Raw genomic sequence first — 14431 nt, forward strand, 5'->3', positions numbered from 1 at the left:
TGCACATGGCACATAAACAACTGCGTGAAAGTGAAAGCCTACAACCTTTTCAAGAAGAATTTGGAAATGGCAGAGAGATTGGTGAATGGTAAGTGGCGGAAGATCCTACAGGCTACCACAGAGGAAGCGTATGAGCGAGCGTTGGCTAACTTCAGGGATTTGTACCAGTGGTGTCCGGCACTGGTGGACTATGTGATGCATCAATGGGTCCCTCACAGGGAAAAGTTTGTCAAATATTGGACAAACCAGGTACTTCATTTTGGGAACACTACAACATGTAGAGTTGAGAGCGCTCATAGAGCTACCAAGGACTGGATTGATTCATCGACCGCTGCTTTGGATACACTGTTCGCTAGACTGAACAAGTCAATTGAAACTCAGAAGAACGACATCAGGAACTCTCTAGAGGACTCCAGACGACGACATGGTACGATGTATAGCCATTTTATATTTAAGATTCTCCATGGTCGTGTGTCGCACTACTGCTTGGGGTTGATTCTCACTGAGCTGAACAGGATGAGGGACTTGGCTGACGAAGTGTATGCTCGGTGTGGGCGTCTGCAGCTGGCGCCACCACCGCTTGCTGGGCGTCCAGCCAGGGCGCCCCACCGCCGTCACGGCGGTTTTTGCCTTTATTTTTATTTTATTTTTTACAAATTGTACCTTGCCACCTTGGGACATCCTTCCCTCCGCCGCCGCCGCCAATTCCTTGCCTTGCCGCCTCGACATTGCCGTTGTTTGAATTTTTTTTTTTTTTAAGAGAGGTTGAAAGAAGATGAGCAATGAGAGTGTGAGTGATGAGAGTGTGAGTGTTTTTTTTAAAGGTCAAGGGCAATTTTGTCAAACCAAGTGAATTTTGTGGGCTTTATGTAGTAATTTGTGGGCGATGTTTAACAAATCCCTTGAATTTGTCATATTTGGTAGGTTTAGAAAAAGATATCATGGACTTCTCTCGAAGATAATAATGTCTCAAAATAGAGCGAAACATTTTAGAGGTGGACCCAATTCAAAAATTTTGACTTTTGTTGGCACCAAAGTAGCTTATGTTTAAATCAAATTGCTTATATGGGAGTGCAATGCATACTATTCCGTAATGCAGTCACCAACTCACCATGGAGTTACTCGATTAATGTTATAGAAGTTACTTTGTTATGGTTATAGAGGTTATAAGGGTATCTCATCAATAAGTCTAATAAGGGTTATTCTATATATGGGAACTCGGTTTTTCTACGAGTGGTCATACAATGTGGCCAATCGCATAGAAAACACGCTAGTGATTTAATATGAGTAAATATTTTATTATATTGAAAACAAAATATTTATACTCGCAGTCTCGCACCATTATATTTAGACTACGTTATAATGAGCTGAAATAAACTGAATTAAAGTTAATAATAAGGCTTCTATCAACCAAAAAAAGAAAAAAAAAAGTTATGCCAATGAAAAACGTTGCTACTAATTCAGGATGAATAATAATAAAGTTTTATTAAGAGTTGAAATTGATATGAATTAAAATGAAATAAACTAGATTTGGCAAATAGAAACTAATAAAGCTTAGTTAGACTACTCGAATGGGCTGCAGAACTACTTCCTTAGTCTGTCCCACACTAATTCATTTATCATTATAAGATTGCATTTGGTTTTTTTTTTTTTTTTTTTTTTTTTTTTTTTTTTTTTTTTTTTTTGAAAGAAGATTGCATTTAACCCTAGAAAAAAAAATGAGATGGAAATGAAATTAAGGATTGTATGATGGATTTCCAAATTCAAGTTACGAGCTACGAGTATTTTGCATAAGTGTATAGTTTTCATTGTATTAACTTCCAAATGTTAAAACAACCAAATTGGGTCAAATCCATTTATTTGAAATGAAACCCATTACTTAATAGGTCATTAGTTAGTTAGTTAGGGCATGTTCTCATACGTTGAAATTCAGTTCAGCTCAGTTCAGTCAATGAGAACATGCTTTTTTTTTTTAAATTTTTTTTTTTTAACAATTAATAGGTTATTGGTTGAACTACTCATTATTGGTTTCAGTGATTAAATTTAACCTATTTAAATAGTAGTAGTACATTTTTTTTATTTGAGAAATTTGTTTCTATAGACTTTTAATACATCAATTAATACAGTAATACCTATCATATTTAATCAAGTTTATTTTGAAAACACACACAAAGAAACAGATGGATATAGGGAATCTCAAATTTAAGATAATTTGTGAAAAATTCAAAACCACTATGCTCACAAGAGAAGAATAATCTAGGTCAAGTCCTATGGTATTCCAGACACAAAGCAACAACCATTGATGATCAATGGAACAGAGCAGCAAACTAAAACCTAATCAAAGAATGCAAATAACTGATGTAATTCGCAATAACATAGCTCCATATATCCCAGATCCAAATTCAGTAACAAACATTCTAACATATTATTCAACATCTCGGATTACAAGTAGTTACTAAGTTGACAAATACCTCATTGATGACATGTTACAGTGCAGGCGCACAACAAAATGCGGTGGTAAATGTCTTCTTATCACTTTTTGCCCAAGGAAAGGGCTTTGACATACAAAAATCTTGAACAACCTCCTCACTTCCCTGTCTCTGGTGACAACAGCATCAATTTTACAAGGTTACAGCTTCTCATGCAATAACACCAGCAGATATTTGCAAATATACTTTTTAATCATCTGAGGCCTTTGGAGAGTTTTCTGGAGTCTTCAGTTCAGTAGTAGCAGGCTTATCCTTGTGAGCTGAAACTGCTGAGGAAAATTCTTCCATAATCGAGCCATCTTTGAACTTCAGTGCAAATGTTGAGAGCCCATCCTTGCCTTCTGTAGCGATATTCACACAAGCAAAGGTGATGCCTTTTTTGTCCATCTTTGTGAGCTTCATATCAGGAAAAAGACTTGCATTCAGAATCAATCTCAAATTCCCTTTAGCTCGCATCACCAACCGAGCTTTCTGAGTTTCCCCTTTTAGGACGTTCAATTTTACCTCTCCTTTACCGCGTTCTTTCCATCCACCATCAATAAACTCGAAAAGAGCAGAATCAGCATTAAAAACTGTTTCTTCGTTCTCTTCCCCTGTTTCTGTTGGTACCTCTGGCATAGAACGAAATGTGGAACTTTCAGTCTTTGTCCCAATGGATGTCCCTGTCATCACCGAACCAAAAAGGGGGGTACTACCATTGGTTGGGGCGCCAAAACTGAAGGTAGGAAGAGATGCCTGTGAAGGAGACCCATCTTTTTGAAGCGAGCCGAAAGAGAAAGTAGAGGTCGAAAATCCAGTGCCCATAAGGCCAGTAAACGCATTTTGGCTGTTTGAAAGTTGTTGAAATGAACTCAAAGCAGCACCACCATTCCCACTAGCATTAGGTTTTTCATTGTCATTTGTGCCATCATTCTCACCCTTGGTACAATCAGCTTGTATTTCACCAGCTTCACTTGTTTTTACAGCACTGTCATCAGCTTCTCTCTCATCACTTGGCTTGGGCTCAGCAGCAGCAACATCAGCAGCTTGTTCAGGTTGACTAACAACATTTGTTTGCTCAGTGAGTGCTTCTTTCTCCTTATCTGCATTAGATTCTGTTGTGGCCTCATTAGGTGTCTCTTTTGGTTCTACTTGTTTCACTTGAGTTTCTGATTCTGAATTAGCATCATCTTTGGTATCAGCATCTTCACTACCTGTTTTGTCTTCAGCAGTCTGTGCTTCTGCAGTAGCAGGAGCCGGAGCTGGGGGGACCAATCGAATTCCGGCAAAAGGATTTGATGAGGGAGCAGAGGGTGTTGTAGAAGTTTGCTGACGACGAACTTTCACTATTCTTCTCGTGGCCAATACATCCTCAGCTGCTTTCTTGAAAGTTCCTGATGGTTCTTCGGATTCTTCCTCATCATCAAGACCAGGATTGTCTCGAGATAATTCTCTACCAGCAGCTCTTTTCTTAGAAGGCTGATTATCATCACCCATTGGAGATAAAAGAAATACCAATAAGAGAGAAAGACTGCTGAAAAGAAATTCAAGAAAGGAGTCAAATATAGCACTGCATGAACAAGACAAAGACTGCTGCAGAAACTTGAGACTACAAAAGGCATGACATGAGAAAATAGTCAAACCTTTAAAACTAGTTGTATCATACCGATCAATTGATCCATCCACAAGCATTAAAAACAAAGAAAAAGTTAACTTCAACTTTAAATAGCATAAGAAATTTATAAAGGAAACTACTCTTACTCTCAACACTTCCTAACAAAAAATTACTTGTCCAGTGATAAAGGTCATCAACTTATCCCTAACCATCAATATCTATAGAAACAGAGGTTCTTTACTATAATAACTTCACTCAAAACAAATCTAGTACCCCCCCCCTCTCATCCCCTCAAACTTTAATCCAGCAAACACGATAAAACAAAACACCTGTTCAATGTTAACCACTGAAACCTCCAACAACAATCATAACAGATTCCTGCCAGTTTCTAAGAATCTCCTACTTGTTTTTTTTCTTTTTTTCCCTTAAAGCGTAAAGAAAAATTGGATGAGCCAGCTATTCCGTTTTTGTATTGAAGCGTAAAGAAAAATTGGATGAGCCAGCTATTCCGTTTTTGGTAACAAAACAAAAAGTATACCTCGCTATTTCAAGTCATAAGCAGCTGTTAGTTAAGGCACAAAAGTGCGCAATGATGGTCAATAGAAAGTTGAATCACAGATTCTTGGACCCAGGTCAGTGGAGATGAGAAGGCAATTCCAAAACTATGAGCAAAATTGCTCAAATAAAAGACAACTATTCAGATGCTAGTTGAAGACTAAGTTCAAATAAGATAAGTTCAGGAAAAATAAGGTCATATGAGTGATTAAGTTATATATATAAACCCTCCAGAACATGTCTATTAACTGAATAACTCAACTATGTTGCATATTTTAGGGTTTAAATAGGCCCACTGCCTACATATGATGCACTAATGAAGAAGAACCCATTGAAGAAAGGTATGCTAAAAAAGACGAAGCTTTTAAGCACCATGTGAATCCATAGGGTGTTGAACACACAAGAGTCAGTGTAGCTTTTGAGCACCACAATAAAAACAAAGGTGTATGACAGTATGTTACCAGCAATCAAAAGATAGTGAATAGGATTAGAAGTATAGGAATCATAATTGATGTGATAGATTTAATTACTAGGGAGGAGTGTGGTAAATTGGTAATAGGGAGAAGGTGGTAAAATGAAATTTTGGTAAGCTAGCTATAAATTTTCAGCTTATTTCCATCCCAAACTAAACAAAGGGGAGGAAATTTTGTAAATGATAACAAATTCCCAATTTCAATCTTTAAAACCCAAACTAACATCACCATAAAATTTCAGTAATAAACTTTAAAAACAGGAGAATGTCAATCTTGACATAAGCCATAAGGACCATAACCAACATACCAATACCTTGAGATGTAATCAACTATTTAATCATATAATCAACCAATCAAGAAAAGCACGCTAGAGAAACTAAATCTAGTCCAGCACCAAACTTTAAGCTAAAACTATTAGCAACCCACAGAATGCTTAGACCCAAGATATATATGCCAGACAAACACTTCAAAGTCCATACTTCACATATTTCTTGATATTGTTTAAGCATGCATAATAAGGCCATGACACAACCACACATACATCGAGTACAACTTAAGCACTTCCTTTGTTAACCCAACGCAATACTCTGTAACTAGCTAACCTTAGGAAAATTAATTTGTTCTATGTTTAAACAACGTTTGTTTGCATTTTGACCATTTATTTTTGTTAAAATAAGTTATTAGTTTTAGTATAAAAAAAAAATAAAAATAAAATAAAATAAAACATAATCTTACAAGCAAACCTAATAAAATAAATTAATGACATCCACAGATTATAGTCAATACATATTAGAAAAGAAAATTAATAAATTTCAACCACTCAATCCAATTGTAGCCTATTCATCTCAAATTAATGTAAAATAATTTCACATTATTAGATTCTTAGACGGCCTTCTATGTTGAGCAGATGAAGGGATTCAGAATCTCAATAGCAAACATTTAACTACTGCGTATTCAATTCAAGGGAGGATGAAAATCTTTCAGACATCTTTCTTGCCATACATAACAACTTAAAATTAGACTTTCCTTATTACAAAGTCCCAATTCACTACTTCATTAATGCGTGCGATGCAAAATAGGGAAGCGTGTGCATTTTCTTATTTCCAACCACCACACAAAGTCAATAGAACAAAAGGGTGAGGCAATGGGTGATAAGTAATACGAGTAGTCTTTTAACTCAAATACGAATTCAAAAGACGACCCCTCAAAAGCTCATTTAAACAATGGATAGATGGTACCATATATATCATAATTACAGAACCAACAAGAACAAGATGACAGCAAAACTAGATGAGCTACAAGCCTACATATTTCATTTTCAATTTATTTTTCATCTGACAAACTGGTTAATTTTTAAAATAATTTTTTTTTTTTTAAAACACCCAATTCTCAGCAACACCAATAATGAAATGGTAATAACAAACACCTCCAAAATTCACCAATAATTTCAATTTTCTGTCACTTTAATTAAATTTCAATAAAAATTCCTATCAACCATCAAACCCCACAAAATATTTAACAAACAATAAAATAAAAAAAATTCAAGCATAGAAAATCAAACAATTTTCAAGTTTAAACATTGAATCTCCTAATTATCCTACGTAATTCAATAAATGGGCAAATTTCATCAACAAATTCCGAATCAATAAACTGATCTCAATAAATAAACATGGCTAAAACAATAAGCGATTAAAAATCACATAAAAATGAGAACTGGAACAAATGATAATAGTTAAAATAAAAAGAAGCTTACAAATAGAGGAATCTACGCCGGTGCCGGTGTTGAAGGATTCCGGCGACGTGAGCGGCGGCGGTAGAGTGATGGAGAGTGAGCAGAGGAGAGAGAAAATGAGGGTTTAAGTTGTGAGTAGTGACGCTAGGGTTAGACTCTGGAACTCAATGCTTGAAGAAGCATTGATGGGGTGTAATAAGGTGTACCGTATTATCCTGTTATACCCACTAAAAATACAGGTTTAAGGGGTTAATTTAGCTATATTTAGGGCATTTTTTTTAACTTCAGCTTTATTTTTGTTGAGATTGTCTCATTTAACCAAATTTCAATTTTATGGGAAAAATATTGGACATACGGCTTATGTATAAGGCTTAGAGCAATAGAGGTGGTTATTGAGTAGGGTAGCTTAATGATAACAGGGTCAAGGCAAAACTTAAAGGGTTTTTAATGGATAGAGCAATGGATAAGACCCTTATTGGGTAGTGTCAAATGTTTTTCAATTTAATTGATAATGAAAATAGATAATATAAAAATAATTCCATAGATAAATTTGTATTCATGTATACTTAGGGCCTGTTCACTTCCGTTGAAATTCAGTTCAGTTCAGCTCAGTTCAGTTCAGTTCATCTCTTAATTTACGTCTAATGATATTGCTAATGATATAAAGCCAAATTTCATTCTTATAGCTCTTATTACAACGACGACGACGACGACAACAACAACAACAACAACAATAATAATAATAATATAATAATATTAACAACAACAACAACAATAATAATAATAATAATAATAATAATAATATTAACAATAATAATAATAATTATAATCAATAAGTAATAAATAATAATAATAATAATAATAATCATCAATAAATAATAATAATAATAATAACAATAATAATTGAAATAATAGTACTAATAATAATAATCAATAAATAATAATAATAATAATAATCATCAATAAATTATAATAATAACAATAATAATAATAATAATAATAATAATCAATAAATAATAATAATAATAATCATCAATAATTAATAATAATAATAATAATAATGATAATAATAATAATAATATGTACATTTGTATATACACATATGTATAGTAATAAATATTCAATAAATAATCAAAGATCACTAATCCGTAGTTAAAAATCACTAATTAATAAGTTCAGTTCAGTTCAGTTCAGCTGAGTTCAGTCAATCGGAACAGGCCCTTAGGTCCTGAAGTTCAAATAAGTTGTGATAAGGGTTAATAAGGGATACACAAGTTTAATTTATAACTAAAATAAGTTCTAATAAGTTCAGATAAAATCAGAAAAGTTAAGATAAGTAAAAATCAGGTGAATAGAACGCACCCTTAATAATGACTTCGTCCAATATTTATTTTAATTGATATTTTGTAGATCCTCCCATTATCGACCCGCTATTGACCAATAACCCGCATTGGCCCGATCCGATATTGACCCTATAAAATGTGACCCTCTTTGATCCAACCCGCACCAACTCTGACCCGACCCGCCCAATAACCAGGTTTAATATGACATGCAAATAGGATGTCATTTTTATAAATAATGGAAACCTGAGGGTGGAAAATATGATGACAAAAAGTATGATCACTACATGCATAATACTGTAGGTCACAAAAACTGTTATTCAAACAACTTATACTTAAATAGTACATTATTATACATGCATAATAGTACACAAAAATGTACCACTGTGACATTGAGAAAAAGAAAATGTACCACCGAACCCCGGATTATCATTTTATGTGTATGTCAAATACATAAGCCCTATGCGCCTAGATGCACTCGATTTTATGTATAAGATAATGTATAAACAAAATATATATCAAGTGGGGTATTCATAATAATAATGTGTAGGTTATTAATATGTAATATTCATAATTTTTTCAATTTATTACGAAATTAAAGATATTTAGCAATAAAAAAAAACACATAAAATGATAAAGTATATGTAATTACTTATTTTATTTTAATTTGATTTGATTTAATTATTTATTTATTTTTTAAATAAGGTAAAATAATGTGAACTAAACTATGGCTTTAGTTCGCTTTATTACGCCCTCCATTCCAAAAAAATGCTCTAGAATTTTTTACTATTAATTAGTACAACACTATGACAAGTAATTGTGCTTTATGCATAAGAATTTATTTGTTAGAAATGCTTAATGTAATTTATTTTATTTTTTTTTTTTGCTTTTTTTCAACCGGAAAAGCATAACATTGATAATTAAATCATTCAGACCAATAGTGTCTATGTGTTCACATGCACATAGGAGGACAATATGGAGTTTTTATTATTTTTTTCTCTCTAAATGATTTAGTGTTATATTTTTGTATACTATTATGCATGTATAATGTACCATTATGCAGGTAGTGGTACTTTTTGCCATTAAATTTTCCACCATTATTTTTTCTCATGTTCCCATTATTCACAAAAATGCTATCTTATTTGTTTCATTGACACATAGACCCTATGGACCAATACTTCTCCCACAATATAACTACTACATAAACGAGCAAATGCAACCCCTAAAAACCGTTACAATAGGGCAAAAACCCGTTGCTATAGACCTATTGCAACGGTTAAAGGACTGTAGCATTTGCGGCCATTGCATTAGGTTTAATGCAACGGTTCATTTTACCTGATGCAACGGTCCTATGCCATCAACCATGGACCGTTGCATCAGGGCCTAAAGCAGCGGTTAATAAAACCTAATGCAACGGTTATTTAGAATTCCTACGGACCGTTGTAGCAGACCTAATGCAATGGTCTTTTAGTTCTAGAGCAACAATCATTACTTTCTATAGAACCGCTGCATTATTATTATTATTATTATTATTATTATTTAATGAACGTAGTAAATAAAAAAATTAATAAAACTACTAAGAACAAATAATATAAACAAAATTATATAACAACCATTTTATTTTTCCTCTAGAAATATGTATATATACATTAAGTAATTTTACATTGATATTTGACTTTGCAAACAATTCCATACCCAAAATATTTATCTAAATAGTTCACAAAATATTTACTAATATATAAACCTATATAAGGAGATTATAAAACCTAATTTTATATGTATCTAATTGTCCAACAATATTGTCACAATAATCCCATCACCATTCTTCCTCCTTGATATACACCATGTTGTTCATCATCATATCACCATGTACCTATATACATAAAACAAACAACTAAATTACATTAGAGAATAAAATCATTTATTCACATCACTCTACATTAAAATAAAAGTTAGTTGAATTTCTTATTTGATAAATTTGTTGGAGAAGGTAATAATACATATTTGTCATAGTACAATGATATGTTGATAACAACCAAGCCTATATAATTAATTTAAATGTCAAAAAATTTAATAAAACCACAAACCCAAAAATAACACTTAAATTTAGAAACACCCATAAATAATAATCTAAAAACTAGATGAGCAAATGAAATAAAATCCCTAAGAGAAAAATAATCTAAAATCATAATTAATAGAAGTAGAAGAAATGAATGAAATAGTAAGGACTTGAAAAAAACTATATATCATGACCAACATAAATTAACTATAAAATAATTAAATACAACAAGGCATTAGCTAAATATTCATTGATTTGTAATAGCTAATTATAAAAAAAAAAATTAGCATGTCAATAATTATAAACAAAAAATAAGTAAAATTGTACTAAACATACATATTAATATTCAAATATGAACGTAACAAAAAAGTTTGAAAAAAGTCCCTCGAGTAGGGTTTTTGAGAGTCTCTTCAGTTAGGGTTCGCGACGAGTGTTCCAGTAATCTTTCCTTGCAATTTTGACATCAATTTTCATAAAATTTCTCAGAATTTTGACGGGATTTGTTCTCTAATCCTTGTGGGTACGATAATCTATTTCTATGGCGAATGAATTGCTGCGTGACTGGGAGAAGTTGAGACTTACGGAGGATGAAACTTAAGTGATTGGAGGACTATCTGAAGGGCCTATGGATGACAATCATAAGATAGACTTGATCTTTCTCTTGTGGGGAAAATGTTAACTAATAAGCCTTACAATGTAGAGGCTATGAAACGTGTTCTCAAGGGTCTGTGGAGATTACAAGATAACGTAGCGGTTCGATGCGTAGAGACAAACCTCTTTGTCTTTCAATTTTTCAACGAAGAAGACAAGAACAGAGTCCTGGAAGGAAGGCCATGGTCTTTTGACCAACAGTTGCTGCTATTGAAACCCATTGATGGAGAAGAACAACCCTCGGACATCAATTTCGATAAGTCACCCTTTTGGATTCGATTTCTAGATGTTCCTTTTGGGCGTCGAAATGCTGCTTTTGCTAGAGAAGTTGGGAATGCTATTGGTTGATGAGGCAAGTAATAAGGTAGTGTTAAGAGCTGAGGCGATTAGTAGTTCGATTGAGGAAGGAAAGGTGGAGCCGAATAAATTTCATAATGCTGGGGGGTGAGTGAGGGTGAAAAGGAGAAGGAGAGTGAGACTGGGACAAAATCAAAGGGGAGGGAGATTGCGGGTGTGAAGAAATCATGGAAGAGAGTAGATAATGGGGATAGAAGAGAGGGAGGAGGGGATTTTATGGACACCTCGGAGGGTGGCAGTGGTGTGTTGGCAGGAAAAAAGAGGCACTACAAAAAAAATGAGAATAGGCAACACTAAAGATTGCAACACTTACAGAAATGTTACTCTTAATAATCAAACGCAACAATACTTATTTGTTACCTTGAACTAAAGTAACAGAAAAAAGTGTTGCTCTAGACTGTATAAGGCAACAGTCGCTTAAAGTGTTATCTTTTTCTTGTCTAAGACAACAAATATAATAATTGTTGCATGAAAAGATAACAATAACAAAACTATTGTTTGAAAAATGTAACATTAATATCTATGTTGCCATCTATAGCAACATTAATATTAAAATGACAACATATATATATGTATATATACATACATACATACATATATATATATATATATATATATATATATATATATATATGTTTGTAACTCTAAGGTCACAAGTTCGAGCCCTACTACCTACTAAATGCTTGGGAGTGACAACATTTTTGAATTATCTTCTTAGATGGCAACATTTTTCATTTGTTGTCTTTGTTAAAGTGTTGCCTTATGTATCATTTTACCTAAGCTTTCAAAATTGTTGCCTTTGAATAAAAATGTGTTGCCTTATGAATAGACAACGGGGGCATAAATTACGCCTCATATGTGTTGTCTTAGCTACAAGGCAACACTTTTTTTATATTAGGCAATGGTTTTGCATTGTTACCTTTGCTTTATTTTGTTGTAGTGAGGGGGGCTGACTCCTTAAGAGCTAAGACTGGAGATGAGCTTCTAGGAGGTGAAGGGAAAAGGATCAAATTGGGAAACGCGGGAGCTAACTCACTGGTTGGCAGGGAAGGACAGGATGCCAAGCAGGGAACTGTACCTCAGGTTCGATCAAGCGAGGAGGGCTTTATACTCCAAGTAGCGGGTGTTGGACAAAACCAACCCCGTGAAGAGCAATGAATCTTGTGTGCTGGAACTGTCGAGGGGCGGGCAAACCTCGATCAGTTAACGCATTGCGTAGGTGGTGCCTAAAATTTGCCCCGGACTTGCTATTCATTTCGGAGACGAAGATCAATAAAGGTAAGTCCGAAAATTTAAAAAATCGTTTTGGTTTTGATTGTGCTATTGGAGTTAGTAGTATAGGGTTGTCGGGGGGGGGGGGGGTTGTGTTTGTATTGGAGGAAAGATAAGTTGGATTTTGAATTAGTCTCACTTTCGAATAATCATATCTGTGGTGACATTGGTGATAACAATGGTGCAAAGTGGCGTTTTGTGGGTTTATATGGATGGCCGGAGACGTCAAACAAACAAGAAACTTGGAAACTTCTTCGCCTGCTATGTGATAACTATGCTGGACCCTTGCTTGTGGGAGGGGACTTCAATGAAATCCTAAGCTATGACGAAAAGGAGGGTGGAGCCAATAATGAAAGGAGAGCTATTGCCGACTTTAGAGAGTCTCTAAGGGACTGCAATCTACATGATCTTGGTTGTATTGGCAACCGTTTCACTTGGGAAAGAGGTCTCACTGAGAAGACTATCATCCGTGAGCGCCTAGATCGATATTGCTGTAATAATTCTTGGCGTGCCATGTTTCCAGATGCGGAGGTAGAAAATTTAGTGAGATTTAAATCGGATCATACTCCGATTTTGATGAGAATGCAGCGGGCGAAGAGAAAAAAGAAAAGGGGAAGAAATCTCTAAGGTTCGAGACAGCTTGGCTCTTAGATTCATCTTGTGAGAAGGCCATTAAAGAAGCGTGGAGTGGAAATGCTGGGGTTTCGACCGAGGCTAGACTTGAGCTCACTTTGGCAGCACTAAAGCGCTAGAGCGGCACCAAATTTGCTGACCTTGAAAATAAAATTGAAGAGGTTGAGAAAAATTTGAAAGAGGCTCGAGATGGAGATAGGTCCGCTGCTAACATTGAGCTTTGCCGGGATTTGGCGAAAAAGTTGGATGACCTCTTTGAGAAGCAAGATGCGTATTGGTGTAGACACCCATTTGTGTCTCCCCAAAACCAAACCCAGTGATGAGTGCCTTTCACGTCGAATCATAATCAAATGAAACGAAAGTGTGGAAAGGTCTAGTGTTGCGGAAAGTTTTATTTCTTTTCTTTTCTTTTCTCTTCTCTCTGTTTTTGAAAACTTTATTTTAAGAAAACAGCCAATCCAGTTTGGTTGGTCCATGATATGGGTCCAATAGTGGTGTAGTTGGATGGGGCTTGCAAAGACCTTTCCAACGATATATTATAAGCCCAATTCCGATGAATATTGAGGAATTTATGGCCAATTTACTAAACTGGGCCCGGTTTGAGCTTTAAGTACGGCCCAATGATCTAGGGTAGGGCCTAATATGATTTATCATTCCTAATGTAATTAGGAATGGTTTTGGTCTTCTAGAACATTCTAGAAGGTTTTATCATTCTTAATTCAATTAGGATTCTTCAGAGTTTTAATCAAGATCAAATAGCATTTTCGACTGAAATTATATTATTTTTATCTTCCAATACGGTAAAATTATCAGATTTTCGAAAAAGTGTTAAAATCCGGTTTGGCGTCTGTAGGGAATAGTTTCAAGCCTTTAAAATCCCACTAGCTTGAGCCCCACTGTGATCATACACTAAAGTACGGTGGCGTCCAAAAGGGAAGAAGATAGAGCAAAAGAGTCGCCAACAAGTTTTTAAGGAACTTGTAAACCGTTCACGAGGTGAAGGTTACACCCCTTAACGATCCAAGAGATCGTCAACTCCATAAGGTCATGAACCAAATAAGAGTTCGGGGATGATGGTACAAATCCAACCTAAAAGAGATTGAACCTGCCCTAATAATAGACCTCTACTTTATTCTGCTCGTATTCATGCGTGCTTTCTGATTAACATGCAATCAATAGATTTAACCCTAAACCTGTTTAATCTATGTTGGTTGAATATTAATGCACAAATAAACTATTATTGGTGATCACTTGAATTATAATCACATTAACCTAA

At 34.5% G+C, this 14431-nt stretch overlaps 1 protein-coding gene across 2 annotated transcripts; it reads right to left on the minus strand.

The window, feature by feature from the left end:
* Positions 1–2356: 2356 nt before the first annotated feature.
* LOC110703330 (nuclear pore complex protein NUP50A-like) lies at positions 2357–7059 on the minus strand. 2 transcript variants are annotated; one of them, XM_021881120.1, is made up of 2 exons: positions 6865–7059; positions 2357–3999 (listed from the first exon to the last, which is right to left on the minus strand). In XM_021881120.1, exon 2 carries the CDS (start codon positions 3963–3965, stop codon positions 2679–2681), a length of 1287 nt encoding a protein of 428 aa, XP_021736812.1. In that variant the 5' UTR covers positions 3966–3999; positions 6865–7059; the 3' UTR covers positions 2357–2678. The 2 variants fall into 2 exon arrangements, with proteins under 2 accessions (XP_021736812.1, XP_021736811.1); XM_021881119.1 differs by having other exon boundaries at positions 2357–4002.
* Between the last annotated feature and the right edge of the window lie 7372 nt (positions 7060–14431).

This window comes from Chenopodium quinoa, unplaced genomic scaffold (assembly GCF_001683475.1).
Source record: "Chenopodium quinoa cultivar QQ74 unplaced genomic scaffold, ASM168347v1, whole genome shotgun sequence".
Lineage (NCBI taxonomy): Eukaryota > Viridiplantae > Streptophyta > Magnoliopsida > Caryophyllales > Amaranthaceae > Chenopodium > Chenopodium quinoa.